Here is a 16,437-nt window from a genome sequence, read left to right as displayed (position 1 = left end):
TCTCAGATAGAAAAGCGTAGGTCAGTTTGCACTTAGGAAAAATGAAAGACATACCATTGCTCAGGCAATAACAACAAAGCAATGGCCACTGTAGTTTTATTCTACTTAGAACCTGTGAGAGCCCAGATGCCTGGAATGAGTGAGTGATGATACGCGGCAACCTGATACAGCACGGACTAAAGCCACAAACTTGAAAGGCTCCAGTAGCTTTAAAACATCAACAACAACAATACAGAGTTGCATTGTGAGAGCTTTTATCTAACTAAGGCAGTGGAATGCCACCTGCGATTTCAGGAGACTTGGTGTCCAGTAGGTCAGGTACAAAGGACCACTAGATGAAACCTCTAGATGAGGAGGATGCCAGAGGCCTGTTTATGTTGTTCTGGACCCTAAACGTGAGAGTTGTTCTCTTCTTGTTTCAGCTTTTTAACTACCTTCTCCGGCAAATGCTTTCAAATTTATGCATATCATGTTTACTATGAAGGCTTCATTATGCTGAAAAAAAATACTAGTCGTAATTTCATTAGGAACTTCTACTGAAACAAGGCAACATATGTTTTCTTTAAAACACAAAGACCAGGAAAAGAATTACCTAGTATAAAAATCGCTTTTCCTAATTGGAATCTTCTAATTTCTAAGTTTTTTCCTCGAATGTTTTGTTTTTGTTGTTTGGTTGACTAAGTAGAAAATTAAATTAGATGCCACAGGCAGTGGTCTGCAGGCTTTTTTGACCTTGTACCCATCAGTAAAATGTTTTTGAGCACATGCCTCTAATATACATGTATTTTACTCATAAGTTACATGCACATATCACTGTAAAAATATATTGTGTATGCAGAAAACATATACAAATAGATTATTTTTTAAATGTTTAAAATTTTTTAAAAAGTTTTAATAATTGCTCTTTCACCTCCTGTGACTATGAGGTCAGTTAGTTATCAAAAGCAATTGGAAAATTGGTATACCCCTACCTAGATACAACAGAATTTCCTGTACCAGTTGCACTATACCACATGCATGTAGGGATTATTTTACAAGATTGTTATAAAGTCAGGCAAACAGCCATTGGGGAAAGGTGATTTACCAATAACTAAAAGTAGATTCTACCCAGGCAGAGGAAGGAAGAGAGTGGGCATCTCTTTCTTTTCCTTGGGGAAGGTCCCGATGGTAAGCAAGATGTCTCATTAAGGGCCCCTGGTTTATTCAGTAGTAAAACTATACTCAGCAACACAGATCTTAGATTTAGGAAGGAAGGCCTGTACCTTGGCAGAATCTGAGGTGTGAATGTTCAGTCATCATTGCCCTGCCTTGCTCTGAGCAACCCCTGACCCTCTGGTAAAGACCCACACAGCACACTGAGCAAGTCTAGGTCCTGACTCCTCCAGCAAGAGCCCTCGGTGTCCCTGGCATTGTGTGCACGGCCAAGCTCGCCAAGGGAGATTGGGCTTTCCCTCAAGGAGCTTACAGTCTGAATGGGGGAAAGGGGCATGCAAACAAAATAAGCTGATGTGGACATTGCTGCCTGGAAGAATGGATGTTCGGATAGCTAGTGTGAGTCCAGAAAACATGCAGCCTGTGCCATCTCAGGGCCTGGAAAGATCCAAATTACACTGATAGAAAGAAACGAAATCAAGAAAATTTCATAGAATTCCGGAGAAGGCTGGCTCCCACTGTGTCCCAGAGCAGAGCAAACCCAGGGAAGCGTCTCGCGTAAAGAATGGAGCTGTGGACAGGCCGTGTGTGGTCCAGGATGGGAAGGCTGGCGCTCCTTCCTCCGAGGCGCTGTCTCTAGTGTTGTGCATCCAATTATAGTGAAAGATTAGGGGGGAGCCCGTGAAAAAATTAAAAGGCTGGAAGGAACAATATTTAACATGAAGCCACAGCTGCGCCTCATGTTTTTTTTAAAAGGTGAATGGCAATGACTGCTTGAGATAAACTGCAATAAACAGGAACACAGAATGCCAGCTGCCATTCCAGACAAGAGCTGTGCCCTCCCCACTCAATTACTGAGGAAAAGCAGCCGTCGACCTCCGTTAACCCTCCCGTCTTCCTGTCTGAGGGCTGAACGCACTGGAAGGACCCTGCTTCGTTACTGAACCCTGAGCCTACCCCCCCTCGGCCATCTGGGGACTGTTTTCTGAGCCAGGCTCTCCTTTTCTTTCAAGGGAGCAACTGACCTGGTGGGTCTTAGATGATATAAATATGAGGCCTGGGCCCCTCCTTCAGGGTTCTTCCCATCACATCACCCTGTGCACCTCGGTCCGCCAGCATGGTCAGGGAATGGGTTGTTTCAAGTAACTAGACTTTCTGGGTATGTGGTATGTGAATTATATCTCAATAAAAATAATAAACCACACACATAACAAAAAATGTGTGTGTGGTATATTGTTCAATTGATATAGAATTCATCTACCGTAATATATGAGATACAATTCACAGACGATAAAATTCACCATTTCAAATTTAGATGGGTTGGAGATTTTATAAGGTTGTGCAAACTACTGCTATCTAATTCCAAAATATTTTCATCACCCCCAAAGAAAGACTGTATCCATCGGCAGTTATTCCCAATTCTCCCCTCCCTGTACACTCATTGATCTATTTCCTGTCTTTATGGATTTGCCTGTTCTGGATATTTCTGGCTCTCCTTAGTCCCTTCTCCACTCTTCTCACCCGCTTTGCCATCCCTCCCTTTAATATTAACAGCCACTGTTGAATAAGTTTCTCTCTGGGCCAGGTACCATGCCAACTGCTTTCTGTATGGCATTTTATTTGATCCTTAACACAACCTAAAAGGTAGGTAGTAGTGTCATCCCTTTTTTCAGAAAAAGAAAAGGGGCTTAAAGAGTTTCTGTAACTTACACTAGGAAACGTCAGAGTCAAGATGCGATCTTGGGTTTTCTTGACCCCAATTCCCCTGCTCCAGCCTCCTGCTCTCCTTTCTGGTCCCATGCCTGTGCCTTGCTCTCCCAGACCCTGAGTCCACCCTGACATGGGAAATTGGGGACACCAGCTTCCTGGCGGTTGATGGTTTGGCTGTTTCATAACCATCCAGTAGGTGTTTTAGACTGTTGTGTTCTGACAGTGACACTGAATGACTGCGATGGTTTTGCAGACCTCTGAAGTGCACCTGTTAAAAATAGAGTTCTCAGATAACAGTGTGCTGTTGGAAAAAGCAGCCTCTGTAGGCGGTCATGTGAGGACTAGAAAGAGCCCAAGGTGCTCCCAGCAGTTCACGTTTGGGACCTGCTGCTCACAAGGAGGAAAACTTGAGTTTTCAGTGGCGTCCCTTTAGGATTGAGCATTGAAACACTGGCACTACAATAATCATCTTTGTGGACTGTGCCTCAGGCTCCTTTACCCTCACCAGAGTCCCCATTCAGCCAGTAAGTGGCTACTGAAACTTCAGCCCTGGCTTGGGTGTTTGTTAAACGCCTTTGCTCTGGTCCTTAACAATTAGAGTATTCAAGTCTTAGGGACCCTGTACAACAGCACTTCTATCTGCCTGCCTCTGTTCACATGGTCCCTGGAGCATGAGGACAGGGAACGCATCCAATAGGCAAAACCATCCTCAGGGTTAATGAATAATTGTAAGCAAACATCTCCATTCCCTTCACTGGCATCCCAGCACTTTTGGTGTCAGCCCGTTCTCAGGTAAAACATGTCCTAGAGTCCTTCCCCTTGGGCGCCCATCCTGAACTTTGGGTTTCCAAAGCCAGGTCTCCCTTGAGCACTGATGCCGAGCGAGCCGAAGCCAGGTCTCAGCGCTGGCCAGCAGTCCGGCCTGACTTCTGGTCCCGAGGACTTGTTTGGGCACATCGGTTCAAGGATGCAAAGCTGAACGATTTCAGGAGCGTTTCAGGAAACCTTTCTGGGCTGTTTAGTGTGTTAAATGGAAAACAGCAGAAACACAAACTGAAAAGAGTGTCCAGGATTACTATCCATTCAGTGTTTGCCTGGGAAGATTCTAGGTTATTCAACTTACGTTTCCGCTAGTCATCAAAATCTTCCCAAGGGATAAAATAAGGTGCAAGAACTTGAAATATAACCTGCACAATGCAAATAATTATGCATGTGCCATTCTAAAGCATAGGACTTACTTTCTTATAAAATGCTCTTTTTATATCTTGATCTTGTGACAAACCCATGGTGGTTTCAAGTGAGAAAACAATGAGAAAGTACCTCCAGTATATTTGGGTTTTCTTTTTGAGTTTTCTGTTTTAAAGAATATTTGCCTCATGAACAAATGAGTTGTGTGCTTCCTGTTCCTCATGTTTAAAAGGCCTCCTCCATGCCGGAACGTGACCTCTGAATGTTAGAGTCAAGTTGCCTTTCTTACAAGCTGTGGAGAGAGTGACTGTCATTTTTCTGGAGAAAGAGAGTACTTTTCCACAGGGGGCTCCAGAATCCCAGCTGCATTCCCCAGTGGGTGCTGCTAATGGTGATGATGGCAGATATCACTAGGCAGTGGATTGCACTGAAGCCAGGGGATCATTAATTGCTTCAAAACGGGCATCCTGGCAAGGCCTTGGCAGAGGCCAGACGGCTTCAAATGAAACCCACCTGGATGCAGAGTCTGGCCATTCCACATGGAACGATTCGTGCTCAGTTGAATAAGAACCAGCTCTGTTTTATCTAGCTGCTTGGTCTGTTCAGTTGGTCAAAGCCGTGGCTCTCAAAGTGTCTGGACCAGCAGCATGAGCAGCATCTGGGAACTTGTTTGAAATGCACTCTCACAGCACCACCCCAGATCTTCTGAGTCAGAAAAATAGTCTATGTTTGTACAAGCCCTCCAGCAATTCTCATGCTTAACAGAGTTTGAGAACTACAGATTTTAAAAATTTTAAAAAGAGAGAGCCACTTTGTGTGTGTGCCCACCTGTGCCGTTCTCTACCTGGCACACCTGTGTCACAGCAACCTCCTAGCGTCCTGAGTTGCTTTATGGGCTGTGGGAGACCCGAGTATTTATCGGCTTGTGGAATAATGCAGCCCAGTCGTTAGGAAGATTTTCCTCAATGGCACGTTGTTGTCCTTTTTCCCATTGGTGGAAAGTGTTACCCCCATGTCGTTGATATGCATCCTGATGTGTGACAAGCACTGACCAGGTAACAGTTTAGCAGTGCAGAAGGGAGAATGCTAGAAGTGATGTCTTCCAGGGTTAGTGATGGATTGAGTACTGAGACAACATTGAAAAGCAAGTACATCCAATAACCAGTAAAAGTAAGAAACAAATGGAGCTGGGAGGAGGGGGAGATCAACCCAGGGAAGGGATGGAAGGCAGGAGATTGGAAGAAACGGTTTCCTTTCTCCTACTCCCCTTTCCAACACCCCATCCCGTCCAGGCTGAGTGTTGTTGCTCCGAAGCTTTCATCTGCTTTAGTGCTGCAGCACCTCGGTGCCATTTGCATCAGTCAGATCCCCTGATGTTCTGGGCCAAGCTTCTTCCTCCTTTGGGTGGTTTAGGGACCCTCTTCCTCTTGGTCAGACACGCCCTTTCCGGCTACATGGGCTTCGTCATCTGTGCAGGAGCCAGAAGGAAGCAGCTGTTTGCAGTGTCCTGAGCACCAGCTGGCTTTAGGTTTAGGTTTAGAATGTTATTTCCTGGACTGTGTTCCTGAGAACCCTAGTGGCCCCGCAGCTGTCCCCACAAAACTATACAGATTGTCAAATAAATTTTAGAAGGCAGAAGATACTCAATAGTCAGACTGTAAGTATATGTGCAGATTAGCATGTGAAAGACTAGGCTGTCCCTCCCCAGAGACCAGAGTCACTGAGATGCTGCTAGCAAGGTGAGCTGGGCAGAGGGATGAAGGGAGGACCAGACGAGGGGCTTGGGAACAGTATTCGTGTGTAAGGGAAAGGGGTGGGTACATGCACATCCTGAAGAAAGGGTGGAAGGGACTTGGGGACACACTACATTTGGCAATGGACGATATCTACCCAGAGCAGAACCTTTTGCTCTTTATTTCTTTACCAAACACCTCTCATTGTTCTTGTCAAGTTTGGGGAATCGCGGCAGAGAATGATGCCACGGGGAAGGCTGGGCCTGGTGCTGGGGTCTGAAAGTGTTCCACGTCTGTGTCCTGAGATAGTGGCCCACGTGGCGCCCCCGAAAGCCATTGTGAGCCTTATCTGCCCAGGCACAGGGGGTGGCAGGAGGGAATTCAGCGACAGGCGAGGACAAAAACTGCCTTTCTAAGCACATTTTTGTTCTCATCTTGGTCTTGAATGGCTTTTCTGTCTCGTAATGATGAGCCACTGTTCCTCAGTTGCTCTTTTGCTGGCGATAACCAATTTCAGGTGTTTCACGAGGGTACTTCCCAAGGCCGCTGTAGGAGTGGACGGGGCTCCCCTTGTCATAAACACAGCCAAACAGTGTAGTTTTGAGCCAGCCTCTCCCATATCCGATACCTCGCTGTCCCTCACCCTGGGGCATCTTTGGGCTTTGGGGGTGTTGGAAGACATAATTTCCTTGCAGGTGTAATTCCTTAGAGAACAAATGAACTTTGGAACCACACACACACAGCACATGGGCAACCAAAAGGAAATTAGGTTCCAGTGGGTGAATTTTAAGAGAAAAACTATTTACTAGTCAGTTGAATCATAATTACTTGAAAGGGGAGTCACATTTGTTCCAGAAGGAAGAGTGAGCAGTGGTGTCAAGGAGACCAGCTCTGATGAGAGGGTGTCTGCGTTATAAATATCTGTGGTTGTGATGAGGCCTTGGTCACAGTAACTCCCGTTTATGGCAGATTTACATTAGCATGGGCCAGGTACAGCTGCTAAGGAGTTTACATAAATTCGCTCATTTATTCCTCCAATATCAAATGAGGTCCTTTACCTCTGGACTGGACGGGACGTTGCAAGCACAAAGCCATCCAAGACAGGACAGAGGGAGCAAGCTATAGACTTAAACTTCATAATAGACTTAAAACTCAAAAGGGCTAGTACCTTTATGTAAAATTTTCAAAACTCTCAGGCCTTTATAGAAAAATACGGAAAGCTAGGAGTAAGTAAACTCAGAGAAAAGCAAGTACTGTAACTAAAAATATTTAAATATTTAATCTCACTGGTAAAGAAAACAAAAAGAATACTTTTTGAAAGAATCCTATCAAATTTAAAGTGACAGCAGTTTTTTAAGTGAAAAGACTCAGTGTTAGCAGGATGTAGAGAAAGCTGTGCCCTTTTCCGTTCCTGGTGGGCATGTAAATTGGAACAGCTTTCTCTGGAGCAATGTGACAGAATGTGTCAGGAGCCTCAGCAAATGTTCACACCCAGCTGATCTGGTAATTCCACTTCCAGAAACTTATCCTGAGGAAATAATCAGACATGTGGGCAGGGATTTATGTAAAAATGCTAACTTATGTTGCTTTTAATTGGATGCAGCCTACCTGGATAACATAGGATAGAATGATAGACAGCCCTTAAAAATTGTTTTTAAAGGATTCTAAGTGATATGAGGGGAATTCTCAAAATATAGTGAACAATATGATCTCAGTTTTATAAAAAGAAAAAAATACACACATCAGATGGAAAACTCGAAAGCAATATGCCAGGATGTTAGCAGTGATGTGTGTCTAAGCGGTGGCCCTTGGGTGACCTTTATATTCCTTATACTCCTCTCGACTCGTTCAGTGGGATCGAGAGAGAGAGAGAGAGAAGGGTAGAAGACTGTGTGTTACGGAACAGCCCTCTTCCAGCTGTTAATGCGGTATTTAAGTATAGGAAATTGCAATTTGTGTAAATAGAATTTTTCTTAAGGCCTTCTCCAACATCTATAGCTCTGGTGTGCCAAGTAGATCAGAAAAGATGGACATGGAATCAAGGGTATGTTCACACATTCACACCTGGGATAGGTGTCTTCTTTAAATGAAACCTCTTCCAGAACCCAGGCTAACGTCGAACATTAGTCATTAATGCCCCTGTTGTTACCTGCCCATTTTATATTTGAGTACTCAATTCCATTCAGCAGTTTTCTGACTGGAGGACATCGTCTATTGTGGATTAAGAAATAGGCTCACTGACTAGATTTCAGTCTGCGAGGCAGATTTTGGGGTTTTGAAATGAATTTATTTTAAATAAAGATGTCAAGTGATAGGATCCTGCATGTTTGGGAAAGCAGGCTTCTTTAAGTAAGGTTCCCAGCAGTGCAGTCACAAGTGCTTAATGAAATTAAAGGCATTCTGGCTTCCCCCTACAGCCTCATGGTTACTTTCTCAGGGCTCAGGGCCCAGTAAGCCACATGAAATCAGCATCACAGCTGTAATTATGCAGAAGTAGCCTTTCACTTTGTGGCTGTATTATACACTAAATTAAGGTTCCCAGCAATTCCAGTGTGGGGGAGTCCTCCTGCACCAACAAGTGATTCTGGACACCAGCAGGGTGCCAAGAATTTAACTCAATTCCATCCTGTCTGCCTGGAGATAGCATCAGATTCTATAGGATATGGGTTCAGTCCCACAAGACACCCCACCCCCACCCCACCCCCACACACACTTCAGATGCCAGTTGCAAGCCCAACTCAGAATGCCAATTGCAAGTCCAGGTGTTGACCGAATGGTCATAAATCAAAGGTTCCCACAGCCCCCTCCTTGGGTTCAATTAATTTCCTAGAATGGCTCACAGGATTCAGAGGAACATGTTACATATTACAACACTAGTTTACTGGGAGAGGAGATGACTCAGGAACAGCTGGATGAAGGGAGACGTAGGGCAAGGTATGCGGGAAGGGGCACAGAGCTTCAATGTCCTCTCTAGGTGCCCCACTCTCCCCACATCTCCACGTGTTCACCAGCCCAGAAGCTCTCCAGCCCCCATCCCCGGAGGTGGGGCATGGAGACTGAAAGCTCCAACACTCCAGTCACATTGTCGGTTCTCCTGGCAACCAGCCCCCATCCTTAGGTACTTTGCAAAAGTCACCTCATTCACATAACTATACACCTGTATCTTTCTCATCACTTAGGAAACTGCAAGAGTTTCAGGAGCTGTGAGTCAGGAACTGTGGACAAAGACCACATATATATTTCTTATAAATTATAATATCACACACACACACTGTATATTTTAGTATGACGTGGTTCCCTTACTATATGCCAAAATGGGGGGATGGATGGATGGATGGATGGATGGATGGATGGATGGATGGATGGATGATAGATTTGTATTTGTAGTCACTAAGTGTGAATGTTGAAATAATGCCTATAGTGTTCAAGGATTTAAAAAGATTAGAAAAATAGAGAATAAATATGAGCTTTCCTTGAATTAGAACTTCTCAAACCTATTGAAGTGATATATCTGGTCCTAGAGCCCAGGGATGTGTGTTTTACACGCAATCTTAGCCAAAAGGCTGAGGAGTGTGTATTTTAGCCTCTGCGGGAAATTCTGACGCAGCCTGTTGAGGCTGGCAGTTGGGAGCACTGGCTTAGCGGTACTGCTCTGTCGTGTATTTATTCTGTGCTCTCCACCTGTGGCTGTGGGGCTCTTCAGATGTAGCCAGCATGACGGAGGAAATGAAATTTTTATTTTAATTAATTTTTAATTGAATGTAAATAGCCATGTGTGACTAGTAACTACCATGTTAGAGCAGCCTTAACCTGTAGTGCACTGCCCTCCACTAGGGGTGAAATGAAGCCATTTTTAGCCCTCCCTCCCAACAGGTTGTGTAGGCCGTCACTCTGACACACTGATGCTCAGATGATGCCTCAGACCTTTCACTGCAACTCCTGGGTCCTGTGTGGTGGCAGCAGACGTGGCTCCAGAACCTCCTACTGGAAGCATCAGTGGGCCACTGTGCCTTCTGTAGCCACACACAGTCTTGTGAGCTGGGTTTTGTAACCTAATTTGCTCAGCATAGTCTTCAGCCCCCTGCTCAGAACATAAAATGATGCTGCTCACAGGCGTCGTCACCCCACAAAACAGAAAACCAGAATCTCATCCTCACCCCAGGATTTCCAGCTCATGATGTTTGTTTTTGTAGTTGTTTTATTTTTAACTAAAGAAATCATTCCTAATCTTCTCTCCTGTTGTTTAAAGGATTTAAAAGTTCAGCATGGTGAGTTTTTATGGGACTTTTATGGGAAGCCAAGTGTTGTAAACATACCCAAATTATCTCAGTAGTGTCGTTTACCAGACCCTTTGCTATGCACACCGGCCCGACTTCCCTTCAAAATATGAAACAGATGGGTTCAGTTAGAATTCCCCAGCTCTCCCACACAGTATGTTAGGGTATCTCATATTCTAAACCTGGTGAGATCAGGACAACTCTTGAACAGAAACAGTGGTCCCCATCAAGACTTGAGAGCATGGTGGCAGCAAAGGCTATGTCTGTCCATCCGTCCAGAGTTCTGTTCCCATGTTATAGTGTGGCACCTGCCATCTCATAGAGGTTCAGTGCACATGGATTGAATGAATTAATGTTCTTGCCATAGAGAAAGTGGGCTGAAGGGCTGATGCAAGGAAGAGAGAAGACAGGATCTAGGGAAAGACCACATTTGGAATAAAAGCAATTTGATTTAGGACAAAATGCTTGCCCTCCACAGCTTTACTTTGTCATATCTAGCAGGTAAGAAGAAAGATTACAGCTCCAGGGAATCTAGTTCTATGCTGGTGAAAATAGTTTAGTACTACAATGGTGATTTCCTAGACTAACGATTATAAAGGGCTCTGAAGAGCTGAAATTGCTCACAGAGGTGGAACCAGGAGAGACTGGTTTAATTCCAGCTCTTAATAATTCAGATGCTCGTTTCTGTGGCCTATGTATTTATTTTTCATCTAATGTTACAGTTCTAAGAAATTTAGCAGTTAGACTGCCTATGGTTGTGATCTATCTGCCCGCTTATCGGCATTTTTTATTTTCCTGAAATTTTAGGCACAGAAAAATGAGAGAGAATCTATCCGACAGAAGTTGGCACTCGGGAGCTTCTTTGATGATGGCCCAGGAATTTATACCAGCTGCAGCAAAAGTGGGAAGCCAAGCCTTTCCTCTCGGTGAGTGCTCTTTTGAATTGATTTTCTGATATGTGTACCTAATGGGTTTTGTCATCTGACTACACGTTTAATAAAAGATATCCTTTAAATACTTGAGTATTTTTCTTGTTCATAATACTATCAACTTTATTTGGATTCTGGACAGACCTCTCCCCATTTGTTGGGTTTGTTTTTTTGGGTTTTAGTTTTGGGGTTTTTTTTGGCCCAAGTGCCCAGCCACCTGAGGTCAGATTTCTATATTTCATATTTTTTCTAGACACAGTTCTGATTTTGTACTGTGATGGGGGAATCAAGGCACACCCCACAGCAAGCTGGCTGATGCTAAGAGAAGTGTGGCAGACCACCAGGTTTCCCATTAAGCAGTCCCAAAGCATCCAGCATCACCCCTCTGTTCCATTTGATGGCAGTGGATTCCGTAACTGAGAAATACAGTTCCCACTTTGATCATTTGATGTTTATTACACAGCTGAACCTGTCCTCTGGGTGGTTTTTCTTTATCTTAATTTATTTCAAGGTATCATTGCTCATTTATTGGTATTTGAGGATATCTTCAGCTATTTGCATAGCTTCCAAGTCCAATTAAAATATATTAAAATTATAATTTTACCTGGAAAATAAGGCTGTTGACCAGAACTTCTCAAACTTTAGTATGCATGTGAAACACCTGGGGATTTTGTTAAAATGCTGGTGCTGATTCTGAGTCCTTAGGCCTGGGTGGGGCTCAAGATGCCACATTTCTAACAGGCTCCCAGCTAATGCCTGGGCTACCTGTCCATAGGTGTACACTTTGCTTACTGCGGGTATAGACAGTCTCAAAAATTAACTATTATGAATATAGGTATTCCAAGTGATTAAACACATAGAACTTTGTTTTAATAACGGTGGTAATAACTGAAGCCCCATCAGCATTGCCTTGATGCCTCCCCAAATGTCTATTTCTGGTCAGAATGGCTGTGTCTTCCTCTGGGCTCTCTAAGAATAAATACTCCCTGTATAAATACTAGGTATATTTACCATGTTAGGCCAGGTATGGGAGACACATGATAGCACTTACACACTTATTCAACCAATAGATTTCCACTCTCGCCTTCATGTGAGGCTTGGAATTAGGCACTTTAATATATATTTATATCTATCTGGCTTTCAGTACACCTTGTACGTCAGTCTGATCCTTAGAGATTCGTCTAAATCAGCAACAATCAGAAAGCACACACGCTCACGTGCCATGCCCATTTGGGGGCACTGCGGGTGAGTTGGCCCGTCGGGGCAGGAGCCGCAGCTCGGCCATGCAGAGTTAAGGCATCAGCTCATTCCCTTGCTCTCTTCATGTGTCTGCCGTGCCAGAACTGGAGGCCAGCCTTTCCCTTTGCTGTAGAAGCGCCTGTTTCCCCACAGTGGGGTGTGGCAGGAAGAGGCTAGGCACCAGGAGACCTGAGGATTAATCTCAGTGAGCTTCGAATTTTGAGACTGTAACAATTTACTTAGTTCTGTTATGCCTCAGTTTCCTCACTTTCGTAAAATGAAGGGATTGGACCATGTAGCCTTATAGGTTTCTGCTACTGCTCTCTAATGTTCCCCAAAGCACCGAAAAGTTTTCTTCTAGAAACTGCATTTCTCTGCTCAGCAATGTCGAATCTATCTAGTCCAAGTGAGAGATTTTTATTTTTTTAAATCAAAGTTAGTTAGATAGATAGAGATAGAGATGGATACATACACATACTCATGCACACATATGGCCGTGAGAGTGAAATGGAATTAATAAAAACTGCAAGGTATGGAACAGCATGAAATAAAAGTAACCGTCTCGTCCCATCTCTCTCTATCCTTGTCTCATGCGCCAGAAAATTTTTAATTCTTTGGCTGTTTCCTCTGGTATATACCTTACATATCTCTAAGTAAAATGCATATCTTCTTAGCATTTACTTTTAAATAACCATCTTTTGACCACCTACTGTAGAAATTTGGGATTTAACTCTCTTTTATAGCCCTCTCACAGACATATCTATATATTCCAAACCCTCTTCTCCTCATAGTTATTTCACAATTTGGGGTTAAATAACTATTCAATGTTTACAGGTCATATATTATTCATACTGAACCATGTTGTAAACTACGATTACTTGAAAAGTTATGTTGTTTGTCCTGAATTTAAAATTGTCCCATTTTCTTTTCCCTGGTCCATGATTTTGACTGCTATGTAATATCTCACTGTGTGAATATAATCAGTTTATTCTGCCAGTCTTCTGATGGTGTCATTGGGTTGTTCCAAAGGCTCACTCTTGTAACAAGGCTGCTGATAAACGTGCTTGTACGTGTCTTTTGCTCTCTGTATGCAAGAGTTTCTCTTTTGTGTAGACCTAGGAATGGAATTACTACGAAAATAGGTGAATGTTCATTTAGAAGATAAGGCCAATCTGTTTTTCCAAAGTGGTTGCAACAAGTTCCATGCCTATGAGCAATGTACATTTTTTTATTATATTTATTTCTAGATATTTGATATTCTGGTTTTATCTTAAATTCTCTTTGATAATGCTTTCTCGTTTGCTGCTGGTGAACAGAAATGCGTGCAACTAACTTTGTAGAGTGGTCTTATATCCAGTCACTTCGTTATCGTCACTCCTGTTATTTCTCTACTCTCCTGTTATTTCTGATAAAGTTGCCTGTACATTCTTGAGATTTTTAAACAATATCATCTACCAAAAAAAAAAGTAGACTTTAGCAAAGAATAATCGAAGGTTCAGCATGTAGAATTTCACTTAATTCTCTTGTGTCAGAAAGGCCCTTTATTGCCCCTCAGCTGTGCCTGACTGTGCCCCAGTCCAGAGCTCCTCTAATTCAACCTCTGAAGATGATGAACTTCCTAATCCTGGGGGCCGTAGGGCCACAGATGAGCAGGGCAAATAGAGGGTCTAGATAGTCCTGTCAGGTATTGTCAAATACCTCTCATCCATCTACATTTTACCTTCCAAAATTTTTTCAAACTCTCTTATGTGTCTTCTCTTCCAATTTCTTTGTGTGGGCTTATACCTTTTTTCTTCCTTCAGTATTATTTTAGTAGGATTTCAAAAGAGAGATGAGATAAATAGCTGTGTTCAGTATGCCATGTTGAAGTAGAAGTCTGATGAAGGTTTTTATTTTTTATTTTTTTAATTTTTCAATCACAGTTTACATTCAGTGTTATTCTGTATCAGTTTCAGATGTATAGCATAGTGGTTAGTCCGTCCTGCACTTTACAGAGTGATCCCCGGTATTTCTAGTGCCCACCTGGCCCATACATAGTTATTACAATATTATTGACTGCATTTCCTATGCTATAATTTACGTCTCTGTGACTATTCCGTAACTGCACGTTTGTACTTCTTAATCCCTTCACCTTTTTCACCCAGCCCCCCCAACACTTCTCCCCTGTCAGCTGTCAGTCAGTTCTCTGTACCTATGAGTCTGTTTCTATTTTGTTTATTTTGTTCTTTAGATTCCACATATAAGTGAAATGATAAAAGAAATATCTTCTCCAATAAAAGCCTGCGCGGAAACTCTGTAAAACAAAGTGGTCCTTGTCTGGTTCTGGGGGACTGAAGGAGGGGGACTGGGATAACCTGCCTGGAAAGTGCCTCCCCCATCACTTCCCCTGCACTGCCCTTCTCCCTCCCTCCCCTACAAGCCCCCAGAGCCCACCTGAAACTCTTCTGGCCGAGCAAAACTTGGCAATCACTGAGTCATCTACCCCCTTTGGAGGCACAGATATCTAAACACATGTATGTCACAGTAGCTCAGAACAAGCTACACTTGTTGACTCGCCATAAGGAAGATTATTTATATCCTGTTCTTTGAGATGTTTTCATCTCCACATGCTGGGATGAGATCATCCTCTGTGAGAACATGATGACTTTTTGGATACCTCTTAGGATGATGATTAATAATGACAGTGTTTCTAAGAAATATCTCTTTATTGCTGTAAATTTAAAGTCTGCAAAGACTATCATTTCCCCTCATCAGTCGTAATGTAGGAGAAAAGCCCTAGGAAATGTTCACTTGCATTTGTGTAACCCACATTCCCCATCCCTGTTAGAATTAATTTTTTTCTAATGTATTATAATCCCTGAAAGTCTCCATTGAGCTAGAAATACCTCACCTCTTACTTACAAAAATACTTGAGGGATATTAGAACTTGGAGGTTACCATAGTGCTCAAAAAGTGTACCAGGGCACATGTGTTGAATTAGCTAAATAATCAGAACCAGGTAAATCTCATATGAATGTACTGTGAAGAGCTCAGTGCTCAGTTTTAAAGAGGCTGAGGACTTCAAATTAATTGGCTGAATAGTGAACTCTGAAGTGCTGAGCTTACTTTTAAGGCAGGAACTAACTACCCAAGTAAGTGGGGTCTTTGGCAAAAGAATGGAGTTCCGTTTACATATTTTAAAGGATGTGCATTCACCTGTAAAAATTAACTTCATACACACATTATGTGAGAAATTATGAAGTGGCCTGAGGGTCTTCCAGGAAGGTGTGTTTAAGCTGTTCCTGTGAGTAGAAGTCCTTCTCCGTTAACCCCACTGAATTTTTCTAATTGGTATCTCCTAAAGCACTTTTTAAGAGTGACACGCTGTTAAATGTAAGCTAGGCTTACAGTAATCCCATAAAGATATTTCATGCCTAATACTGTAGCAAAAGAATTTTTGATGTTGCTTCATAACTAATTAAATTTGACTTATACTGAAATGTGGCAAATACAGGAAGTGCCACTTTTTCCTTCAAAATTCGCTCATTCGCACACAATCAGCTTTTCAAACTGAGACTGTATGACCTTTGTCATTTTTTTCTATTTAAAAATGTTTCATCAAAAAGCTTTTAAAAGCTTAGAAGGAAATGAGAAAAATGAATTACCTATGTTTGAAATAAGGTTTCAAAGAAATATTAGGTATAATTATGTTCTTAAAAAGTAAATATTCCTTTTATTATGAATATAATTTTCTGTAAAATATTTTTATTGGACACATTAATCTTGAATCAGCATTATATTTTGGATTCTGGGTTTATAAAGCTTCATGTTGTGAAAGGAATGGAGTCTGGCTAGGCTGCTACGAGAACACTAGGCAGAGTGGCCGCCGGTGAGAGACATCTAGGGAATCCTTCACTGGTCACACATTACTACCTCCTCTGACATTCATGGAAAACTCTCCCCCGTCCTCACTCTCCATCTCAGAGCAACTGCAGACTAACCCAGCTCTCACCTCTCTCCTTACCTCACCCCAAGACATTTTATTTCCATGCATACACATATAAATATTCTCTAATAACCGCCTTTTTCGTGAAGTGTGTGATGGGATGGTGTCACCTAGAATAGGCTATACTCTTCTCTCCAAATACTGTGAATATTATGAAAAGCAGAAATTCCCCAGAGAGCTTTTGAGCAGCTGGTTTGAATAGTGATTACTGTTTATTTATCTCA

General features: G+C 42.7%; 1 protein-coding gene across 3 annotated transcripts in view; it reads left to right on the top strand.

Moving 5' to 3' along the window:
- The window catches only part of SCHIP1 (schwannomin interacting protein 1), a 102,039-nt gene that overhangs the window by 65,033 nt on the left and 20,569 nt on the right, over nucleotides 1-16,437 (top strand). For all 3 annotated transcript variants that reach the window (XM_087818346.1, XM_087818345.1, XM_016215698.2), the window contains one exon: nucleotides 10,868-10,986. In XM_087818346.1, coding sequence (XP_087674472.1) covers nucleotides 10,868-10,986 — 119 coding nt within the window. The remainder of the gene's footprint in view (nucleotides 1-10,867; nucleotides 10,987-16,437) is intronic.

The sequence above is a fragment of the Miniopterus natalensis genome, chromosome 6 (assembly GCF_054644295.1).
Source record: "Miniopterus natalensis isolate mMinNat1 chromosome 6, mMinNat1.hap1, whole genome shotgun sequence".
Lineage (NCBI taxonomy): Eukaryota > Metazoa > Chordata > Mammalia > Chiroptera > Miniopteridae > Miniopterus > Miniopterus natalensis.
This window is presented reverse-complemented; position numbering and strand designations above follow the sequence as displayed.